The 15,222-nt window shown below is 41.4% G+C and overlaps 1 protein-coding gene across 2 annotated transcripts in view; it reads right to left on the bottom strand.

Annotated features, from left to right (window-relative positions):
- HIPK2 (homeodomain interacting protein kinase 2) overlaps positions 1 to 13,030 on the bottom strand; it is a 201,774-nt gene extending 188,744 nt beyond the window's left edge. For both annotated transcript variants that reach the window (XM_050945478.1, XM_050945489.1), the window contains exon 1: positions 12,565 to 13,030. In XM_050945478.1, the coding sequence (XP_050801435.1) occupies positions 12,565 to 12,583 (19 nt within the window). In that variant the 5' untranslated portion in view covers positions 12,584 to 13,030. The remainder of the gene's footprint in view (positions 1 to 12,564) is intronic.
- Positions 13,031 to 15,222: the final 2,192 nt, after the last annotated feature.

The following is a 15,222-nucleotide window of genomic DNA, read 5'->3' as shown; positions in this document are numbered from 1 at the left end:
AGCTGCTATTGTAATACACATAACAAATAGTAATAATGATTGTGAAGCTGCATCGGTGGTGAATTATACTTCCAATTTTTCCTAGTGTAGATGCACCTTCAGGAGACACACAGGAGAGGCTATCGCTGATATCAAGAATAAAGCACAGCAAACCAGACCTGAGCTGACCCATAACATGTGCACATATTGTGCTATCCACTGTATGTGTGTGTGTGGGGGGGGAGGTGTTCTACCTTTCAAAGGAAAGTAAGACAGAAAAGAAATCAGACAGACAGCATCCTTGGAATATATGTAGGAATATATAATCATGCACTCTCTGTCTCCCTCTCTTTCTCTCTCTCTCTCTTTCTCTCTCTCTCTTACACACACACCATAATTTATCTCTTCCTCCTCCTGTTTGACATTATCCTCTGTTCTAGTATCATAATCTGTTGCTACGGAAACAACTATGATGTCACAAAGAGAGGATTATGGATGCCCTGAACAGGAAGAAAAGGTACATTATGATGGGAGAGAAAAAGACGCCTACAAACAGCTGCTGAGCAGGAGACATTCCAGGAACTACAACTGTGAAATGGAAAATAAACAAACCAGTGGCACTGATGTCTCTGTAACTGGGAATAGAATTTGGCCAATCATTTTCAAAATAAAAATGTGTTTACAGTTTTTGCCCCAAGAAGCAAAAAGCATCTGTGCAAAGCTGTTTAAGCATTTTCAAAAACTAGTTTTTCTCAGAAATGCTTTGCAAGTTTCCTTGTGCAGGATATTCTCTCAGCCTGACTGATTCAGGCTTGGTCTCTCTCACATCACTACACTGTGTGTGTTCCAGAACTCCCATCAAAAGTGCTGGCATCATACCCCTATAACAATATGACTGATCGGCAGGGATCTTGTTGGTTGGCTGCCATCTTATGGGTCCTTTTGATCTTTAATCAGAAATAAATAGAGATGCTCCGAACCTGTTTCAAAGACACTGATAACTCAGAAGAAAATGCTCCTGAATACTTATGGGTCAATGTCCTAACAGATAAAGCACAAGGTGGGGTATTAATTGGTGTCTGCTACCAACTGCTAAATCACACTAGGAACAGGATGACCGGCTCCTTTGACACCTATCTATAATGTGTAGGAAAAAACGTTCTGTCCTGAGGGACTTCAATATGAGTGACATATCCTGGAGATCTCATGCACCCAGTACTAAAACATCCTTTCTGAACATTATAGATGAGAATTTCCTTACTCAAAAAGTGTTGCAGCCAACGCAGAGGAATTCTATACTAGACCCTGTCTTGACAGATAAAGAGGAACTGATCACAGAACTAGAAATTAATAGTAACTTAGGTAAAAGTGACTCATAGACTTAAGACAAGAAGGGACCATCATGATAATCTAGTCTGACCTTCTGCACATTGCAGGTCACAGAACTTCATCCAACCACCCACCCCTGTAGTAGGCCCATAACCTTTTGTTGAGTTACTGGAGTCCTCAAATCTTGATTTAAAGACTTCAAATTCCAGAGAACCCACCGTTTACTCTAGTTCAAACCAACTAGTGATCTTGACTTGTGCAAGCAGAATGTAGTCCAGACCAGGGATATATATCCTTGGTGCTTTAAAAGGGTCAATTTCACTCAGCCGAAAACAACGATGAGCCAATCATCTGGGAGGAATAATTTTAAAAGAAAAAAAATGTAAATGATAATCGAGAATTGTTTAAGAAATTCACTTTACTAGATGCCCCAAAAGCCACAGTCCCATAATTGAGGAAGAAAGCCATATTGGTTAAAAAATCAACATGGTGTAGTGAGCAAGTGAAGGCAGCTGTAAAATATATATATATATGTATAAATGCTAGGAATTACAGAAAATTTATAAAGGAAGCAAAAGGATACACGAATAAATCTATATCCAGCAGTGTTAAGGACAATAAGGAATTTAAAAAATATACTAGGAACAAAAATAATCCTAACAGTGGCATTGGTCCTCTACTGTACAGAAATGGCAGAATTATCAATAATAATACCAAAAAGGCAAGGGTTCAATAAATATTTATGTTCTGTATTGGGGGCGGGAAACAAGTGATGTACTCATATATGCTAACACTCTTTCCAGTCCACTAATATCTCAGGAGGATTTTAAACAGCAACTACTAAAGATAGACATTTTTAAGTCAGCAGGTCCAGATAAATTGTTTTTAAAAAGATGTTTGAGGAGCTCGCTGGATCATTAACGTTGATTTTCAATAAGTCTTGAAGCACCAGGGAAGTTCCAGAAGCCTGGATGAAAGCTAACATTGTGCCAATATTTAAAAAGGGAATATAGAACGGACCAGATAATTATAGACCTGTCAGTCTGACATTGATCCTGGGCCAGATAATGGAGCGGCTGATCTGAGACTTGATTAATAAAGAATTAAAGGGGGGTAATATAATTAATGCAAATCAACATGGGTTTATGGAAAATAGATCTTGTCAAACTAACTTGATATCTTTTTTTTTTTTAATGAGATTACAAGTTTGATTGATAATGGTATAGTGTTGATGTAATATACTTAGATGTCTGTAAGGCATTTGACTTCGTACCACATGACATTTTGACTGAAAAGTTAGAAAGATATAAAATTAACATGGATCACATTACATGGATTAAAAGCTGGCTAAATGATTGGTCTCAAAATGTAATTGTAAATAAGTAATCACCATCAAATGGGTGTGTTTTTAGTGGGGTGCGGCAGGGATCAGTTCTTGACCCTATGCTACTTAACATTTTTATTAATGACCAGGAAGAAAACATAAAATCATCACTGATAAAGTTTACAGATGACACAAAAATTGAGGGAGTGATAAATAATGAAGATGACTGGGCACTGATACAGAGCAATCTGAATTGCTAGGAGCAAGCTGGATGCAATCTAACAATCTGTATTTTACTATGGCCAAATATAAATGTGTATATCGAGGAATAAAGAATGTAAGACATACTTAAAGGATATGAGGGCTCTATCCTGGGACGCTGTGACTCTGAAAAAGATCTGGGGATCACAGGGGACAATAATCTGAGCATGAGCTCCCAGTGTGATCGCCAAAAGGGTGAATGCAATTCTTGGATATATAAACAGGAGAATCTTGAATAAAAGTACAGGGGCTATTTCACCTCTATAGTTGGCACTGGTGCAACCATTGCTGGAATACAATGTCTAGTTCTGGCTCCCACAATTCAAGAAGGATGTTGAGAAATTGGAGACAGTTCAGAGAAGAGCCACAAGAATGATTAAAGCAGTGATACTCAGACTTCAGTGGTTCAGAAGCCAAATTAGCAATCAACATTATACAAAAGAGCCACAGTAGTGTGAATGCATTGTTTCATTCACTATAGTACTACATATTCATATGTGAACAGTATGATGGGGAAATATATTATTCTCACAGCAAAATGACTGGCCAAGTATTATTAGTGTATCAACTGCAATTGGTTAATAACATAGTAAAAGCATCTGATTGGTTAATAACTTAGACTGGTTAATAATTAAATCACACAGTGTTTTAATATCATGTGCTGCAAAGAGCCGCAGGGGACACATTAAAGAGCCACTGATGGCTTGTAAGCCTCACTCTGAGTATCACTGGATTAAAGGATTAGAAAACATGCCTCAGAATGATATACTCCAGGAGCTCAATTTAGTTAGTTTAGCAAAGAAGAGGTTAAGGGATGACTTGATTACAGTCTATAAGTATCTACACGGGGAACAAATATTTAATAATGAGCTCTTCAATCTAATAGAAAAAGGTGTAATGTGATCCAATGGCTGGAAGTTGAATCTAGACAAATTCAGACTGGAAATAAGGCATACGTTTTTAACAATGAGAGTAATTAGGCATTGGAACAATTTACCAAGGGATGCGGTGGACTCTCCATCACTGACAATTTTTAAACCAGGATTGGATGTTTTTCTAAAAGATCTGCTCCAGGAATTATTTGGGGGGAGTTCTGTGGCCTGTGTTTTACAGGAAATCATACTAGATGAACAGAGTGGTTACTTCCAGCATTGGAATCTATGAAAAAAACAATTAGATTACATCCAAAAGCAATACACTCACTAACCTAAAACGATAAGCAAGAAAGACTCTTTCTTGTCCTCCTAGGCAACGATAAAAGCAGAGCCTCATTGATACAATGGCAAATACATTGGTACAGCTGACCTGATGTTAGAGAAAAGAGAATGTTGGGACCAATGCTATCTAAAGCTATCCAGCTTTCATGCCACACACACCTATTTACTAACTCTCTCTCTCTCTCTCTCACACACACACACACACACACACATACACTGGATGCACCTCTAGATTTTTATACATTTCAATCACCCGGCCTGAGAATGGAGCAGACAGATGGAAAGGAGAGATTATATGACAGCCATACATGCCTTTGCCGCATTATGTGTGGACATAAGATTGCAAAAAAATTCAACCCTCAGAGATTGTAGGGGTCTTCCAGTGGGTCTATTTGCATTGCTTCTGTGTTTGAGCCCTTGATTTGGAGTGGCTGATAGTAGTAATGGGGGAATTTTAGTATTAGGAATCAGAGCAATTAAACCTCCAAAAATGTTAATACTTCACCAAAGTTTACCCAGATTATATGAATTTCTTGATCATGTGGAACTGAACTGGGAATCTCCCGGGAATGGAATTTCTCATGCAATAGCATTCCTTTTGCTTCCATTCCCAGCTGGAGCCAGGAAGGACAAAAATTAAAAACAAAAGGACAGGGAAGTTGCTAAATTAACTTTGTTCAAGTTTTGGACCCAGGTTTGGCTCCTAGTTTACATGAACCTGTTTGCCTTTCCCTAGTTTTCCAGAATCAGGAGAGCACAGTGGGAAACAAAGCTGATATTCTGATGGGGGGTGAAATTTGGGCATGTCCCTTTAAGCACAGCCACTATGTCCCGATGAAGCTGTCAGTCTTTAGAGGAGTTCAGTGAGGAGCTCTGCATTGTGGAAATGTTATTCCAGATGATCAAACCTTGCTAATCCCCTTAAATGTAAAGACTGTAATGAACAGGAAACACTGCTGCCCTCTTGAGTTTCCTGGGATTGCCAAGCATCCTGGAATATCATTGGGTCTGACAGAACATCATCACATTGTCCTGTGACTATTTTATCACATTTTGAATGTGGCAGCCTTAAGTGATCTCTTTACCCATTCTCCTTCTCGAGGCAGATGTCAATGCAGACACTGGAAGCCAACCAGGGAAGAGAAAGAGGCATGATTCAAAGCAGCACTCCACTTTTCTAATCAAATGACCTATTCATTGGAAGTTGACAGACACTGCTACATTATCAAACTGCTGGGGAGACCTTAAAAATAAAGGGCTAAATTCTGTAGTCCTCAACTCAGCAAAACTCCCACTGACTTCAGAATTCAGTCTATGGGGCCTGATTCTAAACTCACTTACACCAGTGTTATACCTGTGTGACTCCATTGGTTTCAGTAACATTACTGCTGATTTACACCTGGTATCAGTGAGATCAGAATCAAGCCCAGAAATGGCTAGAGAGGCTTGGGCGTGGGGAAGTTCATAGTGCTGCTGCCCTTTTTGTACCCACATTGTAGGTAAGTAGAGGACTTCATTCTCCAGGGCTGACATTCCTCCACTAGCTTGAAATTCACCTGGAGTCATCGGCCAGTTTATGAAATACTTTGAACATGTAAAGAACTACACAAGTGCACAGTGGGAACTTATTATTATTATACCAATAAACAGTAGGGTTTATTTATTCTTTTTAACCCGGACTTTTGATTCTCTAAGGTTATAAGTGTGGATCCAGAAATGTACCTCATACCATGCTGTCGGAACAAAGGGAGTTCATTTACTTCAGTGTGACTCCACTAGTCTTAATGGAATGACTCTTAGTTCAGGTCCCAATTCAGAAAAGCATCCATATTCCAGAAAGGCGCTTAAACCCATGCTCAAGAGCTTTCATGAATCGGGGCCTTACCCTGGTGTGAGAGGAGAATCAGGCCCATTTTCCCCACTGGTCAGCTGTAAATGCTCACACGAAATAAAGTGCCTTTGCTTTTTCTACGCTATATACACACAAACTGAGCAGCTGCTGACTTGGAGGAAAGTTATCATTTGGGTCTGAATATAGATTTTTAGAAAGGTTAAAAAACTGAAATAATTTCTATAATTTTTAGGCCAACAGTTTCAAAAGAGGATGCCTAAAGTTAGGCTCCTAAATCCATATTTAGTTATATAAATAGGTAAGAGACCCTTTTTTCTAATTAGGGTTTACTTCTCTCTTTTTGTTATGCAGGAATGTTTGTAGCTGGACTGGTCCTTAATAAAGAGGTGGATAAAGTAAACAAATCTTCCACTAGAGCAACAAATAAGAGACAGCAATAATAACTGTAATACACTGAACTTACAGTATACAAATTCCTTAGTAAAGGTGAGTGGGTCCATTTACAAATGGACTAACTAAGGCACAGAGCCTAGGTCAATGGGACTGCTCTTGTGTTTAAAGTTAGACACATATGTAAGTACTTTCCTGAATTAATGCCATAGATTAATTTTCAAAACACACAGTCCTGGCCTAACTCTACTGCATAGAAACCTATTGATTTCAATGGGAGCTGAGTAAAGCCAACACCAAATGCTTTTGGAAAATCCTACTCCAAGGTCACACACCAAACCAGCTCCCCAGACACTTGATCTTACCACTGGTCCATGCTACCTCATCCTGAAGTGGAATAGTCTTTGTCGGTCTGAACACAGGGATGCTGTACTCACATCTGAACTACAGTTTTCAGTAATCATAGAGCGGGGGGCTCTATAACTTTCTCATGGGGGGGACCACTTCATGAGACACAGAGACTCTCACAAGGACTCACCTCCACTCCCAACACCCCAATCGTCCAATGGCTTGGCTCTCAAAAACCTTCACTCTGGAGACCACCAGAGAGGTTTTCCACAGCTACCATATGCCAAAGGTTGAAAACCAATGCTGTGCGGTGGCCCAAACTTATAAACTTGGGTAACTAAAAGTAGGCACCTAGATCCAAGCCTAATCTCCAAGTAAGTGGCCTAATTTGCAGAGGGGATGAGCGTTCAAAATACCCATGGAAGTTAATTAGGGTTGTGGATACTCACTACCTCTGAAAATCAGGGCAATCATTGAGATGCCTAAAATAATGAATAACAATACTACCTAGATCTTATATAGTATTGTTTTATCCATGATCTCAAAAAGCTTTACAAAGGAGATCACTATCTTTATCCCCATTTTAAAGATGTGGAAACTGAGGCACTGGGAGGGATGGTGACTTGCCCAAGGTCGACCTTTAGGCACCTAAGCCCCTATTCTGCAAACTCACCATGATTTTCAAATTTGGGCCTGATGCTGCACACACTTATGGATGTGCTTAACTCTGTACATGCAAGGTTAGGAATCCACCTGAAGCCAATGTGGTTTGTCACTTGTGTTAACTTAAGCCGATGCATAAGCCCACGCAGGAGCCAACCTAAGGGTACATCTATACTACCCGCCACATCGGCGGGTAGTGTTCGATGTATCAGGGATCGATTTATCGCGTCTCGTCTAGATTCGATAAATCGAACCCCGACTCGATACCTGTACTCCTCCTCGGCAGGAAGAGTAAGCAGCGTCGACAGGGGAGCCGCAGCAGTCGACTCTTCGCCGTGAGGACGGCCAGGTAAGTCGAACTAAGATACTTCGACTTCAGCTACGCAAATAGCGTAGCTGAAGTTGAGTATCTTAATTCAACCCTCCCCCCTTTCCTTCCAGTGTAGCCCAGGCCTAAGTGTGAAGTGTGGCCAGTGTGCACATTCCTGCATTCTGAGTGGCTGTTCCCCTCAGAACGCATTGTCTATCGGCCTGCACTATCCTAGCCTTTACAGGGTTTCATCCATTTCAGAAAATAAAACAGCATCTCTCACCCATTAGATCTCAATAATATTTAATCATTGACATTTCAGTATGATAAAAACAATAATTATAACTGGAGGGGAGGGGGTTTCTGTTATCTTGGAAACAACCATGTCTTGAGCTAATAAAAACCTGTGACTTTGGTCCCAGCACTGATTTAGCTCAGGTGATGGTTATTACCTCATAAACAGGAAGCGCCGTTCAGTTATTATCTCGGCGCACAGATTTTTGGGGCAAAGCCCTTCACAAAGTGCCAGCGATTAATCCATTTAAAATGATCACATGTTGCCTCTGTAAAGTGCCTGTCCCAGAAGCTCTGGGAAAACACTAGCCAATTAAATAGGATCTGACCTTAGACATGTTCAGGGTCAGAATTTCATGCCTCCAATGACCTGATCCTGTAAGGAGCTCCCTGTGGGCAGACTTTCTGCCAGCATGAAGCTCCATCAATGTCCCTGTAGTGGCTAGGTAGAATTTACAGAAAATACAGATATTAATTCTATAAGCCACCCACACATAAAACTACTGACATTGCTGCTATTAATACACTGCAAATTGCAACAAAGTTTTCACAGATAAGTAATAAGCAAAGCAAAACAGCATAACACCAAAACAGGAGGCAATAATCATTCTAAAAATAAAGGTTAAAGCGAATTAACACTCCTTTATGCTGTGCTCTGAAGGCTGCCAATCTCAGGTGCTGGTGAGCCACCCAGGAAAGGGCAGGTGAAATTCAATTCTATGCAGAAGGCTGCACATAGCCTGTGCACCACTTAAGTCCATCTCATGCACCCTTAAAATAGGGCTTGAGTGGAACTTCAGTGGTGCATAGGCTTTGTGCTTTACCTCTGCACAGGGCAGAATTTCACCCACCAAGAATATCACAACTGATTTGAGCAGTAATGTCAATATAGGGTGAGATGCCATCATCTCTGAGTCATGGGGCCAGATGCTTCACTGGTGTGACTCAGGATAGCTCTGCTGAAGCCAGGGGAACTACATCAGTTAACACCAACTCTGAAACTGGACAACTGATTTTTAATGCCAGAGAGGACCGTTATGCTCATCTAGCCTGACCTCCTGCCACAGAACCACACAGAACCTGCCACAGAACCTCACCCAGTGACTCCTGCATTTAGCTCAATATGTTCTCCAATCTCCATTAAGATTAAAGCAACTCAAAACCAACCCAGATGTTGAACGTTAGTTTTACTTGCCTTTTTATTTTTATTCTGCTCAATCTATTTTATTTCCTTCATTTGACCCTTTCAGTTCTAAAATAGAAAAAGAACAGGAAAGGCTGGAGAACAGGAATGTGGCAGGTGAAATCCTGGCCCTACTGAAGTCAATGACAAAACTCTCCTCGATGTCACGGGGGCCAGGATTTCATCCTATGTATTTACTTATTATGCACTGTATGGCTCACAAGAGCTGCTACTTGGGCTAGCAGTTTAGTACTGTCATGCACAGCACTCACCGAAGAATTCAGAAAGGTCTTTGTACATAACTCACTTAAACAGAGACGTATTGGAACCGTTTAATAAATCCTTTAGGGTGTCACATTTTCTAACAACATGTTTTTGTAAAAGAGCCTGTGCTTTCAAACCCACACTGTTGGGAAAGATAACTTACCACATATCCATCCTCTGTTTTGGTGGTGGTGGTGGGTGTGGGAGGGTATGTGTGTTATAATAGTGATCCGTTGATAGCGCAAGAGTCAAACAATAGGAACAGAGGAGCTGTTACATACTACAGCATTGATCCAACACCTCTGCTATTGTGCTTCCATCAGTGGCCTAAATATACCTGATGCTCCGGAGGAAGGCTCTGAGAGAGCCTGTGATATGCAGACTATCATTTCTGAAAGGGAAGACCAGAACCACACACTCTCCTTTTAAGAGTAGATTCACATTCCACATGCAAGTAAATACAAGTTTCCATCCATGCCTTATAATGTGTCAAGAACTCTGGAAAACTTTCATGACTATTAGGGAGAACAGAATATCAATTAAACCCTCTCACCTGCAAAAACGGTCCAACCCACAAACCTATTTTAATGCAAAATTCAACCCCCTTTGTACCTTATGTTGACTCCTGAGAGTTGGGATGTTGCAGATTTGCCAGCTTTAAGGACTGGGATGTCTTAATAGGCTGCAAAGTTTTGCTGTGGGACCTTCCCTGGCGCAAGACTGTTATACATGGCTCCAAACAGGCCTTCTTTATAGGTTGTTGGGTTTTTTTCAATCACCCAAGTGCCCTGAAGCAGCTGAAGTGAGAGTGCAGTAACTGCTAAACTCCAGCTAAAAGCCTCAATGCGTCACCACAGATCTAGAGAATAATCCCATATGCTGGCTCCCACCAGGCTGATGTCCATTAGACTCGTTCTTCCTATAATATTTCACAATTGGGGATGGTGTCATGTACCTTCGCAGAAAGAATGCTTAATGAAACATTTACAGAAATAAGCACAGTCTTCCACAAAGGAGATAAAGTAAAAATCATGTTCACTCTACCCTATGAACACTGTTCATTATTCTATCCTCAGATCAAGAGGGTGAGTGGGACAGTAAACTAAATGTCCCTCTTCTGGAGACCTGGGGAACATCATAAATGATCTTGGTAGATTCATCCTATCCCACAGTGGATTTTAGTCCACATCACAAAATCACTGCATAATCCAACCTGATTAGTGGACTCTGTTGCAGAGAGGCTCAGGACAGGGACAGCAGGCACTGTGATGCAAGACAGGCCTAAGGTGCATTGGACTAGCTGTGTAAGGGGTCCAGCGCTGGAACAGCAGGGAATTGATTTGGTCAGGATTAAAATGCACTGGCCGTGCTACCATCTGTGGGATCCCAGATCTAGATTAGCAGGGAAGTGAGACAGGTACAGATTTGACACCCTTACACAGCTGGGAAGTATGGAGCCCAGGACAGGAACAGCAGGGAATCACGCAGGTCAGGATGGAAGTGAAATGCCACAGCAGGGTGGACACCTACTTGCCTCTACCAATTTCTGTTAGCATCTCGCTGCCACAAGCCTCACATCATCCAACCATGAACATGGGCATTTCAAAAGAAAGACTTTCCAAATAGGGACACTTCTTTTCCCATGGAAGGGCAAAGCCAGCTCCTAACAGCTCTTCATTCAGTAGCAAGTTTCTTTTCTAAAACAGACCTTAAACGTCCAGCAGAGGGCGAGTTCAGGATTTGTTTAAAGAGAAACATTATTTCATTTCATTTCAACACCCCAGACAGTTCCAGCCCTGACTGTAGCCCCTTTTTACAGATACAGTGTAATAATAAACGTCCCTCATTGCTTTGCGAACTCTCTTTTTTCAGCAGATCTGTTGCATTTGCCTTTCATTAGCTCAAACTGCAGGAAAAAATAATGGCTACATTAAACCTATGCTCTTCAGGATCAGGGAAGAAAGGACTGGAATAATACTTATTTTTGTTGCCTACAAACAATCCCCTTTGTTTCTTTTGGAGTTCAAACTATTTACAGACCATACAATTTTAAACCACCTTGAAGCGTCCCAGCCATCAATAAGCACATCGGTAACTTTACACCGTCAGGAAAGCTGGTTGATTTAGAACACTCCAACTAATACTAGATTTTCTTCCCAGATAAGTTTTATCAGACACACTACAGATAAAGTATTGCTTCCCGCATGCCTCTTCCCCGGCCAGACATTAAAATCTCCCTAGCTATAAATCGATCGTCAAGACATTTCTGTATAAAATAAAATAAACTGGGGATTTCTATCCAGTTTATATAAATGCTCTCTAACCAATTCTCAACCAGAAAAAAAAAGGGGAGGGGGAGTGGAAAGGAAGGACATAAATGCAACTCTAGGTGATTTAAATTAAGCCGGATTTATTTTTAAACGCTAGTCCTAAATAGAGGGAGAGAGAGGAAGAGAGAGAGAGAGAAAGAGAGAGATTTAAAAACTGGGAAAAACTAAGTTCACTTTCAATTTTCACTGCAATCCCCGGTTGGATTTAAGTAGAAACTGAAAGAACAGACGGTCTGCTGCTAGAATTTTTTCCTGACATATGTGCCTAGATATGCTATTTTTTAACCTAAAAATACAGTTGATCAGCAAAACCCCAGAGCAAATGCTTTCTGGAATACAGGCTAAAGGAATAGGGTGTTCAGCCCTTGAATTTAAACTACATTTCATACATACGCACACACATACACACACAGCAATTACAGGGAAATCTTAGTCAATTTCATTGTTCGGCTCGGCACTGAAATGGACTTTTCCATCCATTCCCTTCGTGACTACGGACCAAAATGATCAAAATAAAATAAAATAAAGAGGGGTGAGGAATTTTACAGACAATCATAGGTGGAGGGGAGGAAGAAATGGAGAGCAAATTAAAACCAACCTCCATTCAAATACTAAGAATACTAATTTTTGTAAAAGGCAGAGCCATACATTTAACCTCACAGCTGCGACAATGAGCTGTGCTATAATGTTGATTTCAGATCTGTGGTCATTTTCTTTCTCTTTCTTTGGTGGGAGGTGAGGGGTGCCTGGTGCCAAGAGATGGCCAAAGGACAGGGATGGGGAGGGGTGGAAGGAAATAAAAGACCCAGAACTGCCTTACCTTCGTACATAGGGGCCATCGGTGCAAGAATGTGTTATTCATGGCAAAAAAAAATAATCTTAAAACATTTAAAAAATGAAGCGAGATCTCAGCCCCCCAAACTCAATACAAATCTGCCATCTTGAGCCTGTGTCGCTCCGTATAGTCGAAGCTGCCAGCCTCCTGCATCACCGCCTCACTTCATCGGGGAGAGACAGAAAAATCCAACCTTGATCCTGTCCATCTAACAAAAACACCACAAAAAAAGGAGCAGGGAGTGGAAGAGGTGTGGGGAGGGTCGATGCACAGTGGACAGGTCAAGGGTGAGGGGAGGGGTGGTTAGAGGCCCCCCCAGATTTGGGACTTTGGGGTCGGGGAAGGGGGACTCGGCCGATCCCCCTAGCTCTCAGCTCAACATGTCTGTGTGTGTTGGGGGTTTCTGCAAAAGTTGCATTGGAGACGAGAGCGAGAGCGAGACAGAGACAGAGACAGAGAGGGAGAAAAAAAAAGCAAAGGGAGTTTGCAAATAATCAAATACCGATGGCACTGATCGCGGTTTCCCAGAAGGGGAGAGAACGAGAGAGAAACCCTCTTCTGAGATTATGTGGGATCTTGTTTAACAACACATTTCAATCAGGAGAAAAAAGGAACAGTCAACAGAAGTTGGTGAAACAGTTCTGTCTCCCTCTCTCTCTCTCTTTACAGAAAAGAAAAAAAAAAGGCAGCTGATTGAAGCTTTGCAATTCACTGGCTGTGGGGATCATATAATTTGAGCTGATGTTTTACAATAGCATGGAAAATTCCTACCTCTCGCCCCCCTTCCCCAAATAAATCTTCTATTCCCTCTAGGCATTTCACAATCTGTTTCTCTGACAAAAGTTCCGGGGATTTTTAAGTCCATTCTTCCCATTTAAGTCCAGTTTTGTAGTGTAAATATTTAGAGGATGCATTTAAAAGAAACCTACATTGTTGCTTTCCGAATTATTCACTTTAAAGAACCACATCAAATAGGTATTTACTTATAGAGACTGACAGCTAATGACCCTCCTCCTGTTTTCATTTTAACAGATCCATCTCTTTCCCTCAGTTATTGCTGGGGAAATGCCAATCCTCTCAAAATCATTTGTTATCGGCATGTTGACATATGTTGTAGGGAAAACCTTTATTTTCTAAGCATCTTTCATCCAGTGGTTCCTCAGTACTTCACAAAGAAAGGCAAATAACAATATGCCCATTATACCAATGAGGAAACTGAGGTACAGAAAGGTTAAGTGACAGCAAATTATATGGCAAAGGGGGAACCAAAAACTAGGACCCTGATCGTCCAATAACCTCCGCACGGGTCTGCCCACACAGAGCTCTTTGCAAGATCAGAGCCTGGGACCAGATCTTCACAAGCACTCAACAGCTTCCATTTAGGCACCTAAATGAAGTGGCCGGAATTTTATAAGTGCTAAACTCCCAACAACTTCACTTAGGTGCCCAACGGGGAGTTGAACTCTTTTGACAATCTGGTCCTTAGTCTTCTGACTAGCAGTCTCCTGCTCCAGGCCCTGGACACCACTGCCCCCTAATTACAAATTGTCACCATCCTCATTTCCTAAATCATGGTTCCCATCTTCTTAATCCCATAACTCTCTTGATATAATCGGAGGTCACTTGTCTGTCAAGGTCACTAATATTTATTATGTAAACCTGTTTCTGCATCTTGCTTCCTGATTAGAACACCAGCTAGTGGGGTGCATTTCAGGGCTGCTGAAGCAAACGTGGAATAATTCTGGAGGGTAGCAGAGGACTGAGGGAAGAGAAAGGAGTAAAAGTTAGGGGGGATGGGTTCTTTTTCTGTCTCTGCATCTGTCTTGCTGTGTGACCGCAGCTAAGTCACCTCAGTCTGTCCCTCAGTTTTCTCAGCTGTAAAAAGGGGATAATAGTCATTGCTGTGTGAACGTGGAAATGCTTCTTTTCCCTTTTTTCAGTTTGAGCTATATTGTAGCCCTTGATTTCCACATGAATTTTACTTTTGCCAAAGCCAAAATGACACATGAACTTGAAAACTCAGGGGACTTTTGCTAGTTTTTTTTCTCCCAAAAAAATTATGAAGCGGATTGCGTTTTGACTGGATGTAGCAGAGCAGCCATTTTCAGGGGCTTTCCCTTTGTGGGTCACTAGCTAAGTATGGAGAGTTTCAGCTACACAGACGTGGGTATTAAATGCATATACATGCATTTAAAACCTTTTACTTCAAGGCTTAAATCAATTTCTAACTATTGAGGTTTAGGACAAGACCATCCTGGGTGACGGACTATCCCACATCTGTAGGAGGCAGTATAGTGGACTAGGTGAACCATTGCTCTGATTCAGAATGGCAATTGCTATGTTCAGTTAGGATTCGTTAACACTACAAAAATGACCAGACCAGATCCTCTGCTGGTGTAAATGGGCACAGCTTTAGTGAAATCAGTGGAGCTGTGTCCCTTTACACCAGTTTAGGATGCCCCATTCCCACACCCCCACCCCCCATTTAAACACTGCTGAAAATAAGCTTGTGACCTGATCATATTCTTGCTTGTGTTAGCAGAAAAAAAATAATTCTGTCCATGGCCCAGATCATCTCCTGGATATGGCACCTGGAAAAGGCCCCCACCACATGTAGGCCACCCCTGCAGTAACACTGATCTC

Source organism: Gopherus flavomarginatus, chromosome 1, assembly GCF_025201925.1.
Source record: "Gopherus flavomarginatus isolate rGopFla2 chromosome 1, rGopFla2.mat.asm, whole genome shotgun sequence".
Lineage (NCBI taxonomy): Eukaryota > Metazoa > Chordata > Testudines > Testudinidae > Gopherus > Gopherus flavomarginatus.
The sequence above is the reverse complement of the archived record's forward strand: the minus strand, read 5'-3'. Positions and strand labels throughout refer to the sequence as shown.